The 21175-nt window shown below is 36.3% G+C and overlaps 1 protein-coding gene across 1 annotated transcript in view; it reads right to left on the bottom strand.

Annotated features, from left to right (window-relative positions):
• Positions 1-21175, bottom strand: part of LOC149804727 (E3 ubiquitin-protein ligase synoviolin-like) — a 47301-nt gene that overhangs the window by 9305 nt on the left and 16821 nt on the right. Inside the window, exons 7-11 of the mRNA XM_089943488.1 lie at positions 16875-16974; positions 12084-12149; positions 10499-10758; positions 7934-8011; positions 1736-1948 (exon numbers count right to left, since the gene is read on the bottom strand). Coding sequence (XP_089799614.1) covers positions 1736-1948; positions 7934-8011; positions 10499-10758; positions 12084-12149; positions 16875-16974 — 717 coding nt within the window. The remainder of the gene's footprint in view (positions 1-1735; positions 1949-7933; positions 8012-10498; positions 10759-12083; positions 12150-16874; positions 16975-21175) is intronic.

The raw sequence follows: 21175 nt of genomic DNA on the forward strand, positions 1-21175 counted from the left end.
CTGAGTGAACAGCGTTGCTGGTCGAATAGCAGGTGATCAGGTGTTGCTGACCAGTTGGTGGGAACTGATTGCTTTATTGACTAAGGAATTGAATGGTGGTCAGTGACTACCTGGAATACTGACTGCTTAACTGACCAATGTGACTGACTGGTAGCCAAGTGTGCTGGTGACAGAGTCTGTAACTCCACACATGTAATCTTTTAGCAGTGGGCTAATTTGGGGGTTTGTAATATCCAGTGTCTTGGGATTGTAAAGATATTTTGTACATCAGTCCCTTTGTTCTCATCATTTTACTATTTGAGTAAAATACCTCATTTTTCACTATTTGGGTAAAAACATTCTTTTTTGTTGTGTGAAATTACTGTGAATCATTCACATTCGTCCTTGTACTGTATAAGGTCATTTATTTGTATTTTCATTTTTGCATTATTAGGTTCATGCGGATTATGTTAATTTGTCCATCATCTGGATCTTATACCCTCACATCTTAATGATAATTCTTTTCTCATTTAAGTCATTCATCATTAAACATTGTATTTGTATCACCATCAAAAGTGTTCTGTTATAAATCAAAAAACCAACCTGGTTAAAATGTTACAATATATTATTCCCATAAGTATATTGGATACTCTGTACTGATGATTATTAATTACATACTCTCTACTGATCATATTAACTACATACTCACTACTCATCATATTAACTGCATACTCAATACTTATGTTAACTGCTTACACACTACTCATATTAACTACATACTCACTACTCATCATATTAACTGCATACTCAATACTTATGTTAACTGCTTACACACTACTCATATTAACTACATACTCACTACTCATCATATTAACTGCATACTCAATACTTATGTTAACTGCTTACACACTACTCATATTAACTACATACTCACTACTCATCATCATCATCTTTATTTCCTTCCATGGAAAATTACATGATATAAGAATAAATCCTCTGAATACAATCAATAAATAAGTACTTTTTTTAAAAATTATATATATATATATATATATATATATATATTAGAATACAAATTCTTACACTATATGAGTCAACAAAGTGTTTGTCAACTGCATAACTACTCATATTAACTACATACTCACTATTCATCATATTAACTACATACCCACTACTCATTAACATACTACTCATCATATTAACTACATACCTACTACTCATTACCATACTACTCATCATATTCACTGCATACTCTCCTCTCATTAACAACATACTACTCATCATATTCACTAAATACTACCCATCATATTAACTACATACTCACTACTCATATTAACTACATACTCACTACTCATTAACTACATGCTCACTACTCATTAGCGACATACTACTCATCATATTCACTACATACTATTCATCATATTAACTACATACTCTCTACTCATCATATTAACTACATACTCTCTACTCATCATATTAACTACATACTACTCATTAACTGCATTCTCGCTACACATTAACTATATACTCATTACTCATTAACTGCATATTCATCATATTAGCTGTTTACTCACTGCTCATCATATTAACTGCATTCTCGCTACACATTAACTATATACTCACTACTCATTAACTGCATATTCATCATATTAGCTGTTTACTCACTGCTCATCATATTAACTGCATATTCACTAATCATTAACTACATACTTGCTACTCATTAACTGCATACTCATCATATTAGCTGCATACTCACTACTCATCATATTAACTGGATATGTTGGCATAAACATTTGAGGCATTGGTGGAATAGTAACTCCTGGTCCTAAATAAGGCACTCCAATAGATGGTGCTGTACCAGCCATGGGTGCTGTGGTGGGACTGGTACTTGTGGTGGTAGTGGCAGCAGTAGTTCTTGCAGCTGCTCCTTGTGTGCTGTCTGATAGTGAAGTACCTGGCTGTGTTCCCCCTATGGTAAGAAGTAAAACAAACAAATGTCAGCAAAGTATTACAAATACTCAAGACTTTTTATAATCTGATACATTAAACTATATGCGATGCAAAAACATAAATTGTGAAATATTGATAATCGTGTTCCTTTTCCATGAACATGTGTAAATACCAACATCCCCATAAATACATGTTATCGAAAATAAGTGATTCAAGTCTTTTCTTCACAAAAGAATTAATGACAAAGCAATATTTTTTGACAATGTTGAAGCAATTACCTTTTATGGGCATTTCTTTATTGAAGAGGCACTGTTCTAAGTACTATACAGAAGCTGTCAAGGAGGGTAACTTCTCAGAGTATTACCATTTTCTCTTTGGACTCCATTTCTAATATTGTTCCCTCACATAACCTGAGTGACTTTTCAAAGCTAACAGAGCTAAATACAGAAAGTGCTTTTTATTAGTAACAAAATCTACTGCATCCCACAGGATTTGATGAAGCCCTATGAACCCATAAAAGTAGAGTGAATAGCATATTATATGCCTGTCACGCATTTAACAGTCCTCATTTAGGTGGGAAGTCTTGTTGCTTATGCTTTACGGATAAAAATCTCTGTCTAAATTATCAAGGAACCATCTAATTTTCTTAAGTTTAAATTATCAAGGAACCATCTAATTTTCTTAAGTTTAAATTATCAAGGAACCATCTAATTTTCTTAAGTTTAAATTATCAAGGAACCATCTAATTTTCTAATTTCTTAAGTTTAAATTATCAAGAAACTAATTTTCTTAATTTTAAATTATCAAGGAACCATCTAATTTTCTTAATTCTAAATTATCAAGGAACCATCTAATTCTTAAGTTTAACCCATGGACCCTCCGCAGCTTCTTAATCTTTGTTATGTAGATACAAACATTTGAAATAAGATCAAATCTGTCATGGAACATGATTTTATTGAAAGCTGTGACAAACCTAACTTAATTTATCACCAATAGTTAAGTCTTGATGGATGTCCAATTATTCCCATGGCAAAACTTAAACAAAAGGGGATTCTTTCTATGTTCATCGTGTGCTTAACTGTTCATGCCAACCTTTTTGTATATAAAACTTTCCTTGTCTTAATTGTTGCCCCTTCTGTCAATTTAAATTCTGACTGCAATCAAGATAAAAAAAATAATCTCTTTCCCCTTGAAAGCCAATGAATTACATTTCATTCTCAGAATCACTGTCGAAGAATGCCTTAAACCATGCATCATCAGTTTGGAAAATTTCATGCAATTCAAATCCATCATTTAAATCATCATCATTATTATTGTATTTTTCAATGTTAGTATCATTACACCCACTTTCAACATCAGAGTTCTTGTCCATGATTTTATGGACTGATTTTCAATTAGACAAGCCCCTTTCCATCCATGTTTTATTGTAAAATTTTACTGTGCTCAATAGCTTTGACCATCTCCTTATTTGTTAACAAAAGACAACAATTTGTAATGTATAACATGTATCTACAGAAACAATGCAAATATGTCATCGATTATGACCCTGGTCATATTCAGAACAGAATGAGACACTATGTCCGTAGTCATATTCAACACAAAATGAGATATACTATGACCAGAGGCATATTCAACACAGAATGAGATACTATGACTGCAGACACAGAATGTGATACTATGACGGTAGGCATATTTAACACAAAATGAGATACTATGACTAGGCATAATCAACACAGAAAGAGATCCTATGACTATAGTCATATTCAACACAGAATGAGACACTATGACTAGTCATATTCAACACAAAATGATATACTATGACCATAGCCATATTCAACACAGAATGAGACACTATGACCGTAGTCATATTCATTCAACACAGAATGAGACACTATGACCGTAGTCATATTCAACACAGAACGAGACATTTTGACCATAGTCATATGCAACACAGAATGAGACACAATGATCGTAGTCATATTCAGGATAAAATGAATTAGTATTAACAATGAGAAAAGTGCACACGTCTCAACATGCGTTGTAGGTGAAACACTAATACAGATCCTGAAACAGATTATTTTATCAGTGAAACTAAAATGAAATGCAGAATAAACTCAAACAAAATCAAATCCATAATTGATGCAAACAAAATGATGAATTTTGTTTTTGTTGAAGCAAATTGAGTTCAAGTTCAAAATGTAGAACAATGAATGATAAACCAAAATGAATGAACGAAAAAAAAATTGATGATTTGAAAATCAATTATTTTCAAGCTTTTGCTAAACCTCCATTGTCAAAAGCCCTTTTGAATTATACTTCAGGATCAGATCCTTTATAATGATAGAATATTTTTCACCCCTTACAAGCCACCATATTGTTCTTGACAGGGCAGACATAACATACAACTGCCATTAATGTGATGAAATCATCATCAGTACTTACTAATGTAAAGATAAATGCACTAATTGCAGTTGTAATTGGATTTCTTATAAAACTGATGACATCTCTTGCATTTAATGTACTTGCTATTTCATTTAAGCGCAGTTTTAACAAGATAGCAAATTTTTCAGTAAATTATGTTCCTCCAAGAATACCCAATCATTATGTTAAGAATATTAGCCTACTACCTCGTGAATGCAGCCCTACTAGAAGACAATCACCTTACCCAGTCTATTTCAAATAAACAAAGGGCAGTAACTCTTGCCAATTACCTCCACTTGGCACCACCAGGTGTTGTTAGTTTTTAGCTGAGTGAGATGCTAATGAGGATGTGCGCATGGTGGGGAGGTTGGGATTGTTTTTAAGTAATGTGCTTGGGGAAGTAATTTAAAAAGAGAAACATAATTTACTTTAAAATTTGCTTTCTTATTTGAATGCTCCAGTGGCCTAGTGGTTAGAACATTCACCTCAGATGTGGGAGGTCATGGGTTCGAACCCGACTGAGTCATACCAAAGACTTACAAAAATGGTACTAACAGCTGCCTCGTCAGGCACTCAGCATTAAGAGGTTAGTGTTAGTACTGGTGGACCAGGTGTCAGGATAATGTGACTGGGTGGGACATCATGTTACATGTATGCAGCATGATGCCCCAGTGCTAGACATCACTTTAAACTGCCACACTGCAGACATCGTAGCGATATGACTGCAAAATTGTTAAAGCTATGTTAAAAATCCAAAACAAACACACACTCTTTCTCCTTTGAATACTTTTCCCAATCACACTGCATTAGGAGAATAATTAATAGGAGAGGGGAACCTGAGCATCCAACTTCTACCTCGGGGAAGAATATCTGGATTCCCCATATGAATGATAACCCATTCTCTTAATTATATAAGCAATACAGCCTGGGGTCCCTTGACCTGTGACTCTTATACATGGTTAAGAAGAAATCTTGCCCACACACTTTCACTGGTGAATCCAGCAAAACTAAGTCTGTGTTGATTGATTTAGCTGGGTCTTGAGGCCATCTGTACTGCTGCCACTGGGCCAACCATATCCATGGTTTGCCTCTGCATGTCAGCCAACAAGCTTCCACTATATCCTGGATTGAAATGTTATGTTCGAAAGCAAGGCTTGCAGAGATGGCTAAAATATCATGAGCTGTAATCATCATGTGGCAGCTCTGGTCAAGTATGCTGAGCATATAACCCACTTCAGCCATGAAGCAAGGGCTTGAGGAGTGATCATCCTGTTTCCCAGCTTTCACCAGGAAGAGGCATTTGAGTATGCCAAAACTTTTGTCTCTGTATGTTTCAAGTAGTGCTTGAGAGTTCAAAAAATATTTTGCATGGCTGCTGCTTTCAACCTGTCTATGTAAGACAATGAGTTATGACGACTCTTTGGTTACTGATGGACTGAAATCTGTTTTTGGCTACAAGGCCTGGTTGTGTCAAGATGACTAGTGAACCATCCAATCTGAACTGAAGATAGTTTGGGTCGACGGAAAGGGCATGTAGCTTGCTTACCCTTCATGTGAAGGCTAAAGCTATTATGAAACATATCTTGCATAATAAAAACTTTAGTGAAGAGTGGGCTAGATCTCAAATTTACTTGAACTGAGCCATGTTAAAATCTAGAACAGGTTCCATTTTAGAACACTGTGAGGGATTTCAGTTGATTGATATCAAAATTAACTAAAAGATCTGAAAGGTCTTTATCAGGCCCAATGTCAAATCTGAGATGATACCAGAATGTGTCTGATATCAAAAACCTGTAGATTTTTAAAATTGATGACGGCCAGAGAAAAAAACCTTCCAGTTGAGAGAATGAAGTAATCACTGGGATGATGTTCTTGGTCTGGCACCAGTCCCAGAAAATATGCCACTTTCCACTCTCCACGAAGTCAAAGGTTTAAATTGTTTGTCTCACAACACTGTCCAGATAAGAGCTAAAAATGCAGGGGAAAAAAAACAGTCTAAGCAGGGATGGAACACTTGTGATGTGTAGCTGCTTGATTAGATTCTGTTGGCCAGAATATCCCCATGCAAAGCTATTGCTAGATTGAGTAAAGGGGCTATCAGAACCATGTTGTAATTCTGACCCTGTTAACCTCTTGATTATTTTCAGTATCAGGACTGTGGGAGGGTGGGCAAAAGCCCACAACCCCTCCCAACTGACTGACAACCTATGGCTCTGTTATGAGCTTATGCACAATGCTTAGTTAATAATTATTGTTGATGATGTTGTAGGGTTAAACGCCATTTTTCAGCACATGATAGGCTATACATGGCAGCCAGTATTAATGATGGAGGAAGAACCCGGGAAAACCCCGGAAAGAACCACCGACCCACGAGAAGCTACTGGCAAGCTTTCTCATATATCCACATTGGCTGAATCTGAGACTTGAACTGGCGCGGACAGAGGTAAGATGGCAGTGATCCGTAACGGAGAGCGCTTTAGACCACTCGGCCACTCGGGGCCCAAGTTAATAATCAAACCATAGTTCTATCAAAACAGCATGAAATACGAATAAACTAAGAATAAATATCAAGCATCACTTTAGAATTTTGCTAATAAGAACACCCTAATGGACAAAGTAAGCGAACAAAGTCAAAAGGATCCCAACTTGTAATGACTTTGTATAAGGTCAATGATAGTATGGTGGGACAGGGGTCTTAAAAGTCTAAGTCCCAAAAGGTGACAACAAAATCACTAAAAACTGGCAGAAATTGTAATATAATGCTTACAACCTGCAACAGATAGTTAAATCTGCACACAAAAAATCAAAAAGGAACACTAGATGGCCAACAGGAACATAGAAATGGTTAGATTGTCAAAAGATGAATATGTGTGCCCTGTCCAACAGAGAAGCTCAAAACTGGTGACATCTGGTAGTGATATGGCAAGAAATAAACAGGATAAGACAATTTTCACCTTTAAGTAGAGCTGGACTCAAGAGGTAACAGCTAATATTAATAATGTAACACTACTGGGTAATGTATTCAAGGAGAAAAAGTATGAAAGCAATAGATTTATCCCTTAAACAGTCAAAAATGGAAAAAAAATCTTCTGTAAATGAATTTCTATTTCATTCTGAATGTATGAAAGGAAACAAGGGATGAATGTGATAAATGCAAAATGTGAATGTACTTCTGTGATCATAGATGATATATTACACAACAGATAAAATGCAGATGTAACTGGAATGTCAATGAAATAAAAACAGAATGCAAATAAAAAAGTTTTGGTGCAATTTTCTGTTACATGGTCTTTATCATTTGGCACAATTTTCCATTGGTCTGTATAATAAATCATACGGCACAATTTTCCATTGGGTCTGTATAATAAATCATTTGGCAATAAAATGATCAAAATTTAAGAGAGGAGGAGACCCCAAATTCTAATGCTGCCAGTAAGATTCTCCATTTTCCATACCAATCTGATTTCATCAATGTACGAAACAAAAGAAATCAAACTGGTGAAATGACAGTAAATTCCAACAAGCGCATTCATATTGGACAGAGATATCATCATGAGAGAAAGGCAGAATGCATCATACAAACCTTGTTGTTGTTGTGCCATGGGAGGAGGGACTGGAGGTGCTGGTGGCCACATCTGCATTCCTGGAAATCCTGGGAACACTGAAACAATTAGACAAGTCAAATAATGAGTAAACAAGATCCATTTAGGAGAATTAGTGATAACATTTTCACATGATTCCTACCAGAAAATAATTAAAAAAATATTCCAGACCTTTTCCAGACACACATATGCACACCCACCAAAGCCTTAAAAATTTAAAGTAAAATGTGAAGAGATGAAAAAGTATAACTCTAAGATTTTATTTACCATATCAGAATCTTACAATCTGTTGTTCTGGAAGTACCAACATTCGATTTGTTTTCTTGACAAAAAGCATGCTGTGGATGGGATGGGATGGCAGGGTGCACAAGGTCAAGATGTGTGGGACAGAGATTTAAAAAAATTGCTAAAAACATGTGAGCCCTCACAATAGTGCAACACTGCATATCCAATGTTTTATATGGATTGGGCACTATGGTACGACTATACTTATAAGAGTCTATGTTAGAGGTATCATTGAAGCAGTGGGAGAATGACAAAAGGTCCTACGCACTATACTTACCAATGGGAGAATAGCAAAAGGTCTTACTATACTTAGCAATGGATGGATGGCAAAAGGTCCTATTCACTATACTTAGCAATGGGAGAATGTCAAAAGGTCCTACTAACTGTACTTAGCAATGGATGGATGGCAAAAGGTCCTATTCACTATACTTAGCAATGGGAGAATGACAAAAGGTCCTACTAACTGTACTTAGCAATGGATGGATGGCAAAAGGTCCTACTCACTATAATTTGCAATGGGAGAATGACAAAAGGTCCTACTCACTGTACTTAGCAATGGGAAAAAGGCAAAAGGGCCTATTCACTATAATTTGCAATGGGAGAATGACAAAAGGTCCTACTCACTGTACTTAGCAATGGGAGAATGGCAAAAAGTCCTACTCACTATAATTTGCAATGGGAGAATGACAAAAAGTCCATCTCACTATACTTAGCAATGGGAGAATAGCAAAATGCCCATCTGACTACAGACAGCAATGGGTAAATGGCAAAAGTTCCATTTCACTAAATTAGAAATGTGTAAGTGGTAAAAGGTCTCACTCACTACAATTTGAAAAGCTGGGCCTTAAGCAGAGGAATACATGTTGGGAAATAGGAGATGAGCATTCAGGGGCCATAATTATTTGAAAGGATGACCGAATGCTGGAAATCCAATTCATTCAGGGGCCATAATTCCTTGAAAGGATGAGAGAGAATGCTGCAAATCTGATTAATTCAAGGTCTCATCAGTATAATACTAATAAATATGGTTGAAATCTCACGTTTCAAAGTAAAGTTGTGCTGTGGAAATTGAAGCTATTGAAATTATTGCTGATTTGGGTTTAATGCCATTTCTAAGCATAAGATAGTCTATATATGGCAGCCAGTATAATTGATAGAAGAACAACACAGGAAGAACCACCGACCCATTATAAGCTACTGGCAGCGTTCTCACATACCCAAATTGGCCGAGACTTGAACGCATGCAGACAGAGATGAGACTGAAGTTATTAGGAAGGGCAATCACATACCGTATGTCTTTGAAATAATAATCTGATGTGATGGAAGATAGGGAAATCAAAAATCTGATCAAGTTGAAGTATGTTTCTTAAAGAAAATGAATGACAATATATTAATATGGAAGAATGTGTTTAGATAGCTTCATTTCATTTGAGATACTTATCATCCTTTCAATCAATTTCAGCATTCCCAGCTTCCATCACATTCCGGCCAAGTGAAATGTAGGTCAATGGAACTTGAAATCACATCCATCTGCTTCAGTCAGAATTTGAATTTATGAGAAAAAAAGACATCAGAGTAAGTGAAGTCCAACTAATGCAATATGACTTTAATTTGTAGAAAGCGACTGATACGGGGTGCCAAGTGAGCAAGATATTTCTGAAAATATGACTTTTCATTCTGATGTTAGTCATCCTCAGAACACACTAAACAATACCATTATTTAGGTAGTATGTGTGATCTGGAATTTTTAATGTAGCTTTTAAAAAAAAAATCAGCCATATCGCTACAATGCCTGGAGTGTGGCAGTTTATAGTGATGTCTAGCACTGGGGCATCATGCCGCATGATGTTCCACCCAGTCACATTATCCTGACACCAGGTCAACCAGTTCTAACACTAACCTCTTAATGCTGAGTACCAAGTGAGATAGATGTTAGTACCATTTTTATAAGACTTTGGTATGACTCAGCCAGGGTTCGAACCCATGACCTCCCACATCCAATGTGGACCCTATAACCACTTAGGCCACCAGAGCAGTCATTTTAGGGAGTAAGACAGCAACCTAAAAACATAAAAATCAGGGTCATCGTCTTGTACTGTAGGACTAACATCTTATCAGTATTTTCAATCAATCAAGAAAGAATGATCATGCCAACATATGAGGTATAGGCAGTGAATAACTACCTTGAGGCCATATTTTTTGTATCCTCCCACTTTATACATAGAAATGATAGAAACAGATTTCATCAATCAAGACCTTACTATTTTGAATAATTGGTGGCTGCTGTTGTTGTTGCACTTGTTGAGGAGGCTGCTGGGCTGCAGGTTGTGGTCGAGGTACATGCAGAATATCCATACGGCAGGTAGGGCAGGTCTGCTGGCGCTGAAACCAGGATCGCAGACAGCTGGTGTGGAAAATATGGTTACATGGCAGTTTTTTGCTGTCACGGACCATGTCTTCACGACAGATTATACATACACGGTCTGTCGACTGCAAGTCCTCCTCTGTAGCATCCGGATAGCTGGCAGGAAAACAAACAACAAAAGGTTAACTATAATTGGAACAGAAATGATATAATAATGGAACAGAACAGACACAAAACTAAGTTCATGTAATAGGTGGTATTTTCAATGTAGTCTATGATTAAATTCTTTACTGATAACATTAAGAATAATGGGTCAAACTCACTCTCAGGTTGGGGCCCGAGTGGCCAAGTGGTCTAAAGTTCTCTCTCCATTACGGATCACTGCCATCTCAACTCTGTCTGTGTGGGTTCGAGTCTAGGATTCAACCAATGTGGGTATGTGAGAAAGCATGTCAGTAGCTTCTCGTGGGTCGGTGGTTCTTTCCGAGGTTTTCCCGGGTTCTTCCTCCACCATTAATACTGGTCGCCATACATAGCCTATCGTGTGCTGAAAAATGGTGTTAAGCCCCACAACAACAACACTCTCAGGTTTGTAAACAAAGAGTGAGCTAAATCATCCTTAAATTGGACAGATTTTCATTATACAATTGCTTTGTTTAAAACCCTGATTGCAAAATTAATCAGACAAGACTAAAGATGCGGGCTTAGAAAATGCTAGCAGCCGCTGTGGCTCTGTGGTTAATGTGTTGTATTGGACTTGTGAATACAAGAATGTGGGTTTGATTCCATCCATCTTTGGGCAAGGCACTTGACTCAACTTGCCTCAACACAATATAACCTTCAATTTATTGTTGTGTCAACAAATAGTCAAAAAAAGTCAAACCAAACAACAAGAATATGAATGTTTACAAATATAGCTAATTCAGGCTGCCTGGACTATTGTAATATAAGCATCTTGCATGATAAAAAGATGTATTGGAAATAATATCTGCCATCAAAGAGTCACTGTACAAATAAAACAAAAAAATATAAGGATATGTTCCAATGCAAGCAGTAGCTTTCCATTCCCAATACAGCCAATAGTTTTCAATTCTATTACTTTATCAATACAGGCAGCAGCTTTCCATTCTATTTCTTTACCAATACAGGCAGCAGCTTTCCATTCTATTTCTTTACCAATACAGGCAGCAGCTTTCTATTCTATTTCTTTACCAATACAGGCAGCAGCTTTCTATTCTATTTCTTTACCAATACAGCCAGTAGTTTTCAATTCTATTACTTTATCAATACAGGCTGAAGCTTTCCATTATATTTCTATACCAATACAGCCAATAGCTTTAAATTCTATTACTTTGCATGAAGAAGACTTTTTTCCTGCTGAAATAATCTGGTATATGGCAAGAACAAGGGTAGTAAAACCATAATGGTATTGTATTATTTATGACAGACGTGAATGTATGTGGAATGTAAGATGAACTCACTACTGGTTCATGTTATAGATGGCTCTCCTCGACATTATTACATCATGTAGTGCCTTCTTGAATCCTCTGGAATCAATAAAAAGAAAATATTGTAGCCCACAATATTCCAAACATAACTGAAAGAAGTAAATAACATGGAGTAAATATCTCCCTAAATAAGTAATGCAAAAAGGACCCTCTCAACTGTCAGTACAGATGATACAGTTTGAAGAATGTCCGGACTCTGTCTACAGCACCATATATACTGATGTACTGGTTGAATCCAACTACAAACAACACAGCTCATGATCTGCAATGCCAGCAAACCAGGGTCTATGTTGTTTCTTTAACTGATCACTCATAACAAGCAGCACAGACCCAGATCTGCCAGTGTATTATGCTACAGCAGAACTGAGTTTGTGCAGTTTGCAGCTGAACTTAACTTATAAGAAAGTATATATAGTAATTACACAAGTTCAAACATTTATGTGAAGCCTCATTAACTACAATCATCTTTTAAAGGCCTGATGTCGCCATTTTTAATAAATTTCACCTTTTTTCCACCTACTAAAGTTTGGAAGGAAGGAAATGATCTGTTAAACAAAACTGTTTGACATTAACTGTTCTTTGAAATAATCAAAATGATTGGTTTAAATGATGTTCAAATATTCAGTTCAGAATTAAGAGGTGTCACTTGTAATTCCATATTTTTTGAGAGCTCTCCAAAAGTAGTGATGTGATACATTCAACAAACTCTGCTAGTGACTAATCTAACATTCGTATGTGGCAGACAAATTGATTACAAAAGGAATGAAGGGAGACAGGATGGCCCTTTTTAACTGGATCAGAAATAAAAAGCATGCATTTGATAAAAATAAGACTCGGATGAATATTGGTGATCAAATACTTTGAAGGGTGAACTTGGGCTGAAGACATACCCAGCTGTTGCATATTTCCATATTCCTTTAAAAAATAATGTATGTTAATTATGTCTTTAAAGAAAAACTACTTGTAAACTGTAGACCAAGTACTGCATCATATCAAACTCAAAATGAAACTAGCATATCACATAACGATCACCTACTACATCTGACAGTGCATGACACTGGTGTTATGAATATTTAATTTGCAATGTTTGTTAGTTTCTATCATTATTTTTATGTCATTATATGCTATGGATAACTGTATATGGGAATAGACCTTGTCCAGAATCAAGTTCATTTTCTACATGACCGTAATAGCTGTTTTTTAAAAATAAATATTCTGTAAAGAACTAATACATAGCTAATATTGTCTCCATGTGTATGGGCTTAATATTAGGATCAATATTAATAGAACATATTTTTTGTGGTTTGAGTCAGGGACATTATGTTTCCCATGTTCTTTAGTAAAGTTTTAGTAACCCACCTTAAAATAATAACCAAGCTTTTATCTTGTAAACATTTGGAACCTTCCATTTTTGTTGTCGAGTTTAATTATAGTGGCGTGTGCACAACTGTGCATGTGCCACTTTTTTCTGACTGCACCGCAGTCTGTTAGTTGTTCCTGGGGAAGGGGATGGTGCCACCTCCTCCAGGCTCTTATGGATTCAAGGAACCCTGATAGTTTGGCCTCAATCTGTGGGTCCATAAAGGTCCCTATAGTTGAATGGTTGGCTGTCATTAGTGGGAAGGAGAACTCGGGAACGGTCCTGCTTGCTTTACATCGCTGGTTTCTTGTTGCATTTGCCTGGTGTTTCTTGCAATTTTTTTTTTTTTGATTTTTTTTTTCTTTATCAAAATGTTCTAAAAGGAGGGGGGATGTTCTATGCTGTTTATAGAGGTTCTTAGCAGAAATCATGTATGAAGAGAGATTTTCAAGGTTATTATGGTATTACTAGTTGATGTGTTTAGGGTGTGTTTCCTACGTTATGTTATTTATAAGTTTTTAGATATTACCTCTTTAAGTTATTTATTAATTAATGTTTTTAGAGACTGAATGTTATTTATACTTTATTTAGCAAGAGACCGGAGTCCTAGCCGATTACACGGTTCGTTAAGGACATCTAGGATCGGAATCCTAGCTGATCACTCGGTTCGTTATGGACATCTAGGACATCCGATTTTGCGGTTTCCTTAGTTTTTTATAGGTGCTTCGTAAGTGAATTATTTATTAATACTTTTATAAAATTGAATGATATGTTATGGGTTTTTATGTGGTGGCTTCTAAATTTATTTAGCTAGTTACTGGGTCTTTTGGTTTTGTGGGGATAGTAATTATATTTTGTTACTAAGTCCTGCTGAGTCTATGAATTGATTTATATTTTTATATGCTGATTGTTTATTTTTATTAAAGTCCATAAGTAACTCTGGGTATGTGTGTGGTGATCCAATCTCTTTTTGGTTTTTGATAAATATTTTCCGAGCGGGTTGATATTTTGGGCATATATTGAATACGTGGTGTAGACCCTCGGTGGTGTGGCAGTTAAAGCAGTTAATGGTTGCTGGTTTGGGTCCTATAAACCTTCCAAAACTGCTTGCTAGTTTAGTTTTTCCAGTAATTATCCTGTTTATGGTTTTCTGTTCTAAATAGGTACCCTTAGGTAGCTGTATGTTCCTATCTGTGTTTTTTTGGGTTTCATGGTGCTTTGTACCTTTTGTGGAGGAGTTCCAAAAATCTTGCCATGTTTGGTCTATATATGTTTGTGCGAAGCTTATTGCTTCTGTAGAGCTATAGTTAAGCTTGATCTAGTTTGGTTTTTGCAACTTTGTCTGCTGTTTTGTTGCCAGAGATTCCAATGTGCGATGGTATCCACATGAGCTTGACTAATTGATGTGCTCTGGTGATATCGTCGATTAATTGGCATGCTCTGAGAAATTGTTACCTAGAGTGTGTATTGCGATTTTGGATCGATTTGATAACACTTAGGGAATCGCTTATAATGACTGCTTTAGGTATCTGGTTGTCTTTGATCCACTGTAGTGATTCAAGTATAGCCCAGAATTCAGTGGTATAAATGGAACAATTGTCAGGTAATCTGGAACCAGTTTGTATATTGAATTCAGGGATGACTATTGCTGCATTTGTTCTGGCGGGTTGTTTGTTTTTGATCCATCGGTATATATTTTAACATAGTCGGGTATTTTTGGTTGATTTCGTTTACCAGTACAGGTTTTAGTAAGTTTTCTTGTCCTTCTTTATTGCCGAATTTGGTAGCTTCAATGTTAATCCTTGGTGGTTTTTGTAACCATGGTGATTTGTTCTGGTCTGTATTGTTTGTTACCTGTTTTTTTAGTAGAGGTATCTTTTCTCTTAGTTCAAGGATTACTTTGCCACTTGGTGTGATGGGTATGATTTTGGGTTTGAAGACAACTTTACACTTATTTATAGCTATTTTGGTGGGATGGTTGTCTGGGTGGGTATCTAATCGAATGGAGTATCGGAGGAGCAGTTCTTGCCTAGGTAATTTAAGGGTAGTTCTCCTGTTAGTGTTTGTAGTTCTTCTAATGATGTTGAGGGGAGTGTTCCTGTGCATAATAGTAAGGCTTTTCTCTGAAAAGTGTCAATTTTTTGTAGTACAGGTTGCTTAGCCAAGTTATATGCTTGGCAACCGTAATCCAGTTTTGATCTAATTAGGTTTTTATATATCGTGAGGAGGGTTTCCTGGTTGGATCGCCAGTCAGTCCCTGTGATGTTCCTTTCATAATAAAATTTTCCATTAGGTAATAGTGTTATATTTATAAAATGCTGATTGTAACCTGAGGTCAGAGGACTATATAACATTTTTACTGAAAAAATGATTTTTTGTGCTTCAAGATCTAAGCAGAATCAGTAGTATTATTATGTCCAGCATTTCATTTGGGCTGGAATTTATTTATTCAAATTATTTAATTCAAGTGATTCTTCTCTGGAAATACAAAGTACTCAAAAATAACTTTCTTTGAAATAGTGAAATTTCAAATAAGGATATATTCTTGGATTGTTTTATTGTGATTCAACAAATGACTGTTGGCACATCATTAATTACACAGGCCACCACTGGCACATCATCACTTTCAGCTTTGGATTATTTTTAGAATACCACTAAAGTTTGTTCAAAACTAGAACTATTAGGACTTGTGTTTGAAATTCTAGGATAATATGGGATTTAATTTGCAGTACTGTAAGTTCTTCTAACATTTTACACTTTGTACTCTTGGGAAATAAATTATTTGCTTAACTTTACAAAATTTGTTTGTTCTCACTCTTTTCTATTACTTATTTAAGACCATAGAGTCATAATACTGGCTTATTATGTTTACAACAGTGACATCATCAAATCATGTGTTCCAACTTTCTAATGAAACTGGTTGACCAACAGATGTCGCCAAACAACATCAGGCAAAATGAAACTGCACAGAACACTGCAAACTTAATTTGTCCAATCCTAATGGTAAAGTTAATATTTTCTAAATTTAGCGCATCCGCCTCAGATGTGGAAGGTTGTGGGTTCGAACCCCAGCTGAGTCATACCAAAGACTTATAAAAATGGTACTAACAGCTGCCTCGCTAGGTGCTCAGCATCAAGAGGTTAAAGTTAGGACTTGTTGGCCTCGTGTCAGGATTATATGACTGGGTGGGATATAAAGTTTTTTCTCCTCATTTTCACCTTGTTTTTCTAAGGAAATAAATTATTCGTTAAATTTTACAAAGCTTGTTGTCTTTGCTCTTTTCTTGTTACTGTCTTAAAAAGCCTAAAACATAACAATGTGACCTTCTCAATTTAGACAAGAATCTTTTGGGGAAAAAATCATTGTTGTTGCTTACAGATATACATTTACTAGAAACACTGACCTGACAGCAAGGTACATGGGTCTGATGGCAAACAGTGGAAAGGTGTGGACTTTTATCATGATGATCATGAATGCTGTGTACAACAAAACCTTGATGAAACCTGCAAGTAAAGTTATTAGATCACATTAAATGTATGGAAATCAATATAAAAGAAAAGAAAATGCTAAATGGAATGAGTTCAATATCATGTGCATTTCAAAATGTAGAATACTGCACTGTAGGGAAAGTACCCAAACAAAACAAACTATAATTATGCCTACAAAGATGAAACAGAAAACAATCACTTAAAATGCAATTAAAAAAAACACTTCTGTAATTGGAAGATTATAAATAATTGCATCATCTTTACACAAGTTATCTAGATATGACATATTCCCACCCAGCCCCACACATCTCCATAACGTCTCAATTTATATACTGCTCAAGATAGTACTGCATGGTCCAGTATTCTCAATTTATATACTACTGACGCTGGTATACTAAGGTCCAGTACTCTCAATTTAAAAGCTACTTTTACTAGTGGGGCCCCAAGTGGCCAAGTGGTTTAGAGCGCTCACCGTTCCGGATCACTGCCATCTCACCACTGCCTGCGTGGGTGTGAGTCTCAGGCTCGGCTAACGTCGGTACGTGAGAAAGCTTGCCAGTAGCTTCTTGTGGGTCAGTGGTTCTTCCCAGGGTTTTCCAGGGTTCTTCCTCCACCAGTTATACTGGCTGCCATGTATAGCATATCTTGTGCTGAAAAATGCCATCAAACCCTATAGCAACAACAACTTTTACTAGTACCCCATGGTCCAGTACTCTTAATTTATATACTACTGATGCTGGTCTGCTATGGACCAGCACTCTCAATTTATGGACTACATCTACATTTTGTTTCCACTGTAACAAAAAATTCTGACTATCAGGAGGCACCTGAACACACTTCTCTTCACATTCAGTGCCTATATCTGGCAAAATGAAACTGCACAGAACACTGCAAACTTAATTTGTCCAATCCTAATGGTAAAGTTAATATTTTCTAAATTTAGTGCATCTGCCTCAGATGTGGAAGGTTGTGGGTTCGAACCCCAGCTGAGTCATACCAAAGACTTATAAAAATGGTACTAACAGCTGCCTCGCTAGGCTCTCAGCATCAAGAGGTTAAAGTTAGGACTTGTTGGCCTCGTGTCAGGATTATATGACTGGGTGGGATATAAAGCTACATGTCTGCAAACTTGTCAAAGCTGCATTAAAAATCCAAATCATATACACATTCTTAATTTTATATGACATTAGGTGTTGAATATCTCATGTAAATGAACACAAATGTAATTTTTTGTCTTGAATTAAGCACATACACGAAGCAAAAAATACAATCTTTGGTGTTAAATTCTTCATGTACATGAGTAAAATATGACCATTATTGTGAATTCTGTATGTACACAAAACAAAATATGATATTTGATGATCAGCAAAGAAGGCACATTAATAAAAATAACATTTGGTGTCAAATAAAGCATCATATGAACTATATGAACAAAGTATGTTTTGGGGGAGTAGAGCTAGTTTTGGTTAGGTATTACATACTTGTCACTATTATTTAGCTTTATCTTCCATCAATGGAAATATCTTGATATTGCTAGATGTGTGTGTGTGTGTGTGTGTGTATGTGTATGACTTGGCCAGGGATTGAACCCACCACCTCCTGCATCCGAGGCAGATGCTCTAACCACTAGGCCACTGGAGCAGTTGATAGTGCTAGATGCACGAACTACAAAGAACATGTGTATTGACCCAGTCTACATACTTCATTCTTTTTCAGGATGTCTGGCTTTAAGTACTTACTAAGATCTGATACAAGTGGATCTAAACCATGACTTGTAAATTTAAGTTTGTTTGAACCTTTGATTGTTGAGGTGGAATAAGAATTTTCATCAAAGAGGAAGAGAAGGAAATCAGCTGCTGCAACAAAAGGACAGCAAGGATTAATGTGTTTCGTAGTACAACAGTCACTTAAGATTTAGAATGTCGCCAGGCCTGTATGATGCAATTGGTAACTTTGCTAGTATAGTCTGAGAAGATCCAAGTGTGAAGATGAATCTGAAGACTGGTTTTATGCAGAGTACCTCTGTGTTGTGAAAGATTATCCCACTATGGTAATACTCGTTTTTTTTATAGCTTGACAGGTTTTACACAGAGTACCTCTGTGTTGAGAGAGATTATCCCACTGAGGTAATACCCTTGTTTTTATTATCTGAAGACTGGTTGTATGCAGAGTACCTCTATGTTGTGTGTGAGAGATTATCCCACTCATGGTTTGTCAATAAATAGGCAACTGAACCATGACTTTTAAGGCCATATAGGTGCAATAAGGATCATTCATGTTGATGTCCTGATGTTATGCAGTACTTGTGGAATGAACTATAAGGGTAGCAATATAGACCCATTCACCGTTTTTGGGCTTCAACAGTAATCAAAAATCAGTCTGTCTGTACTTTTCAAAAGTATACCCATAAAGCTAACAGTTCAACAATGAAAAAAATGTCATCCAAAAATATTTATTGTCATTAATGACAATGACTAAATATACAATTATAGGTTTTATTTACCAAGGAAAAAAGACCTTTTCTGAAAACCAGTATCATGCTACCTTTTCTAACTATATTCTTAAATTGTTTACCTTCCCTGCTGCAAATGTGCTGTCCAGAAACATTTTCTTTAAATTCTGGTTAAATGAATCAGCTGTTGTCAATGGCAAAGTTTAACTTAGCCAAAAAGTGACTTACCATCACTTCAGCATGGATAATGTTTATTTCCTCACTGTTGGTCACTGTGATTTAAAAAATGAGGACAGAGACTTATTTGTCTTTTAATTTGACTCATTCCTTGTGGGATTTCAACTCAACATGTCTTTATATATAACTTCTACCATCATATGTGACATGAAAAATCCAATTCACACACACCACAATAACTTCCTTGTTAGACTGTTTCATAAATGGCCAAATATCAGTATAAATCTTTAAAAACCTCTGGCTAGTACTGGACTTTTAAACTTTTTTCAATTTTCTTTTTACATGACACTGGTCCATCATTTAAAAAAAACAACTGTCAATTGTTCCCTTCAATGCCTGCATACAGTTTACCAGTCTGCATGGGAATCATTGAATAAGCACTTCTGACACTGATCAAATAATTTTTTTAACAAAAAGAAAAAAGAAATTTTAGAAGTGGAATGAAACATTAAGACAATTTTTTGCCGATTAGGCCTTTTCCATAGTTCTGCCTCAACAATCTGTAGTTGAATATGTTTGGGGCTTCACACATGCAAAATACAGAGAATCCAAAGTGGTAAACAGGTTTGGGAATGTGTAACTGAGCAATTGATCCCAGTTCAGGCTGAAGACATCCATTACCTAGTTGCTTGGTCTGGGACCAAAGAGACATAAAATGAGAGCTTGATGGGTTTTGCTCCAAGTCCACTTGAACGAACAGAGACTCTGCAATTGCTTGATGCAGAGACCATTCTGTTGGTACTACCTTACCTGTTCTAGACAGACCATCAGCATTTGTATTTTTCTTCAATGGAAATGATGAACACTGAGTGTAACTCTTTCCATCATAGATACTAGGCTTCCATGCCGAGAAGAAGCATGAGTAACTCCTTGTCGTCTGAGATCACAACCACTGATGTGTTGTCTGAAGAGAACATGACGCAATGCCCTTTGATATGCACCCTTTTCTGATGAACAATAAGGCCTGCATTTCTAAATTTTTGATCTGGAGGAAACTGACCAACGGCCAAGAGAAGCACTCCTTCTGGCTCTAAATGAGCCCTTCCCCACCCCACTAAATCTGACATGTCACTGTACTGATTGGAGTGGGGTACCACCACTCGATGAGGTACTGAAACACTGATCCTAGAGAAATTTATGAAAGAGTGCATCCTTGTGGGTTATCTGCCTTTGGATTCAACTGCTACATGTACCACATAATTCGAGATTCCAAAATGCAAGAGGTACAGACATGCCAACCATAAGTCTTGGTTTGTAATGTCCTTAAAAGTTCCACAATTCTGTGTTATCCTCTCTGGGAGAACATCAAACCAGCTGAGAGGTAAAGAAATTCATAAATATGTACTTAAAATCCTGCGATGGAACTTATTTCTCTAGGTTTGGAATCAGTCGCAACTAAGTCACTATGGACTAACAGTGTGACATGTGACTTAACAGGGACTGTTTGTTGTTGCTATGTAGCAGTCAGATATTGAAATACTGGATTAGCAGTACTCAGCTATTACTCTGCTAAGACCTGAAGCAATG

Source organism: Sinohyriopsis cumingii, chromosome 2 (assembly GCF_028554795.1).
Source record: "Sinohyriopsis cumingii isolate HCF-2022 chromosome 2, ASM2855479v2, whole genome shotgun sequence".
NCBI classification, from domain to species: Eukaryota; Metazoa; Mollusca; class Bivalvia; order Unionida; family Unionidae; genus Sinohyriopsis; species Sinohyriopsis cumingii.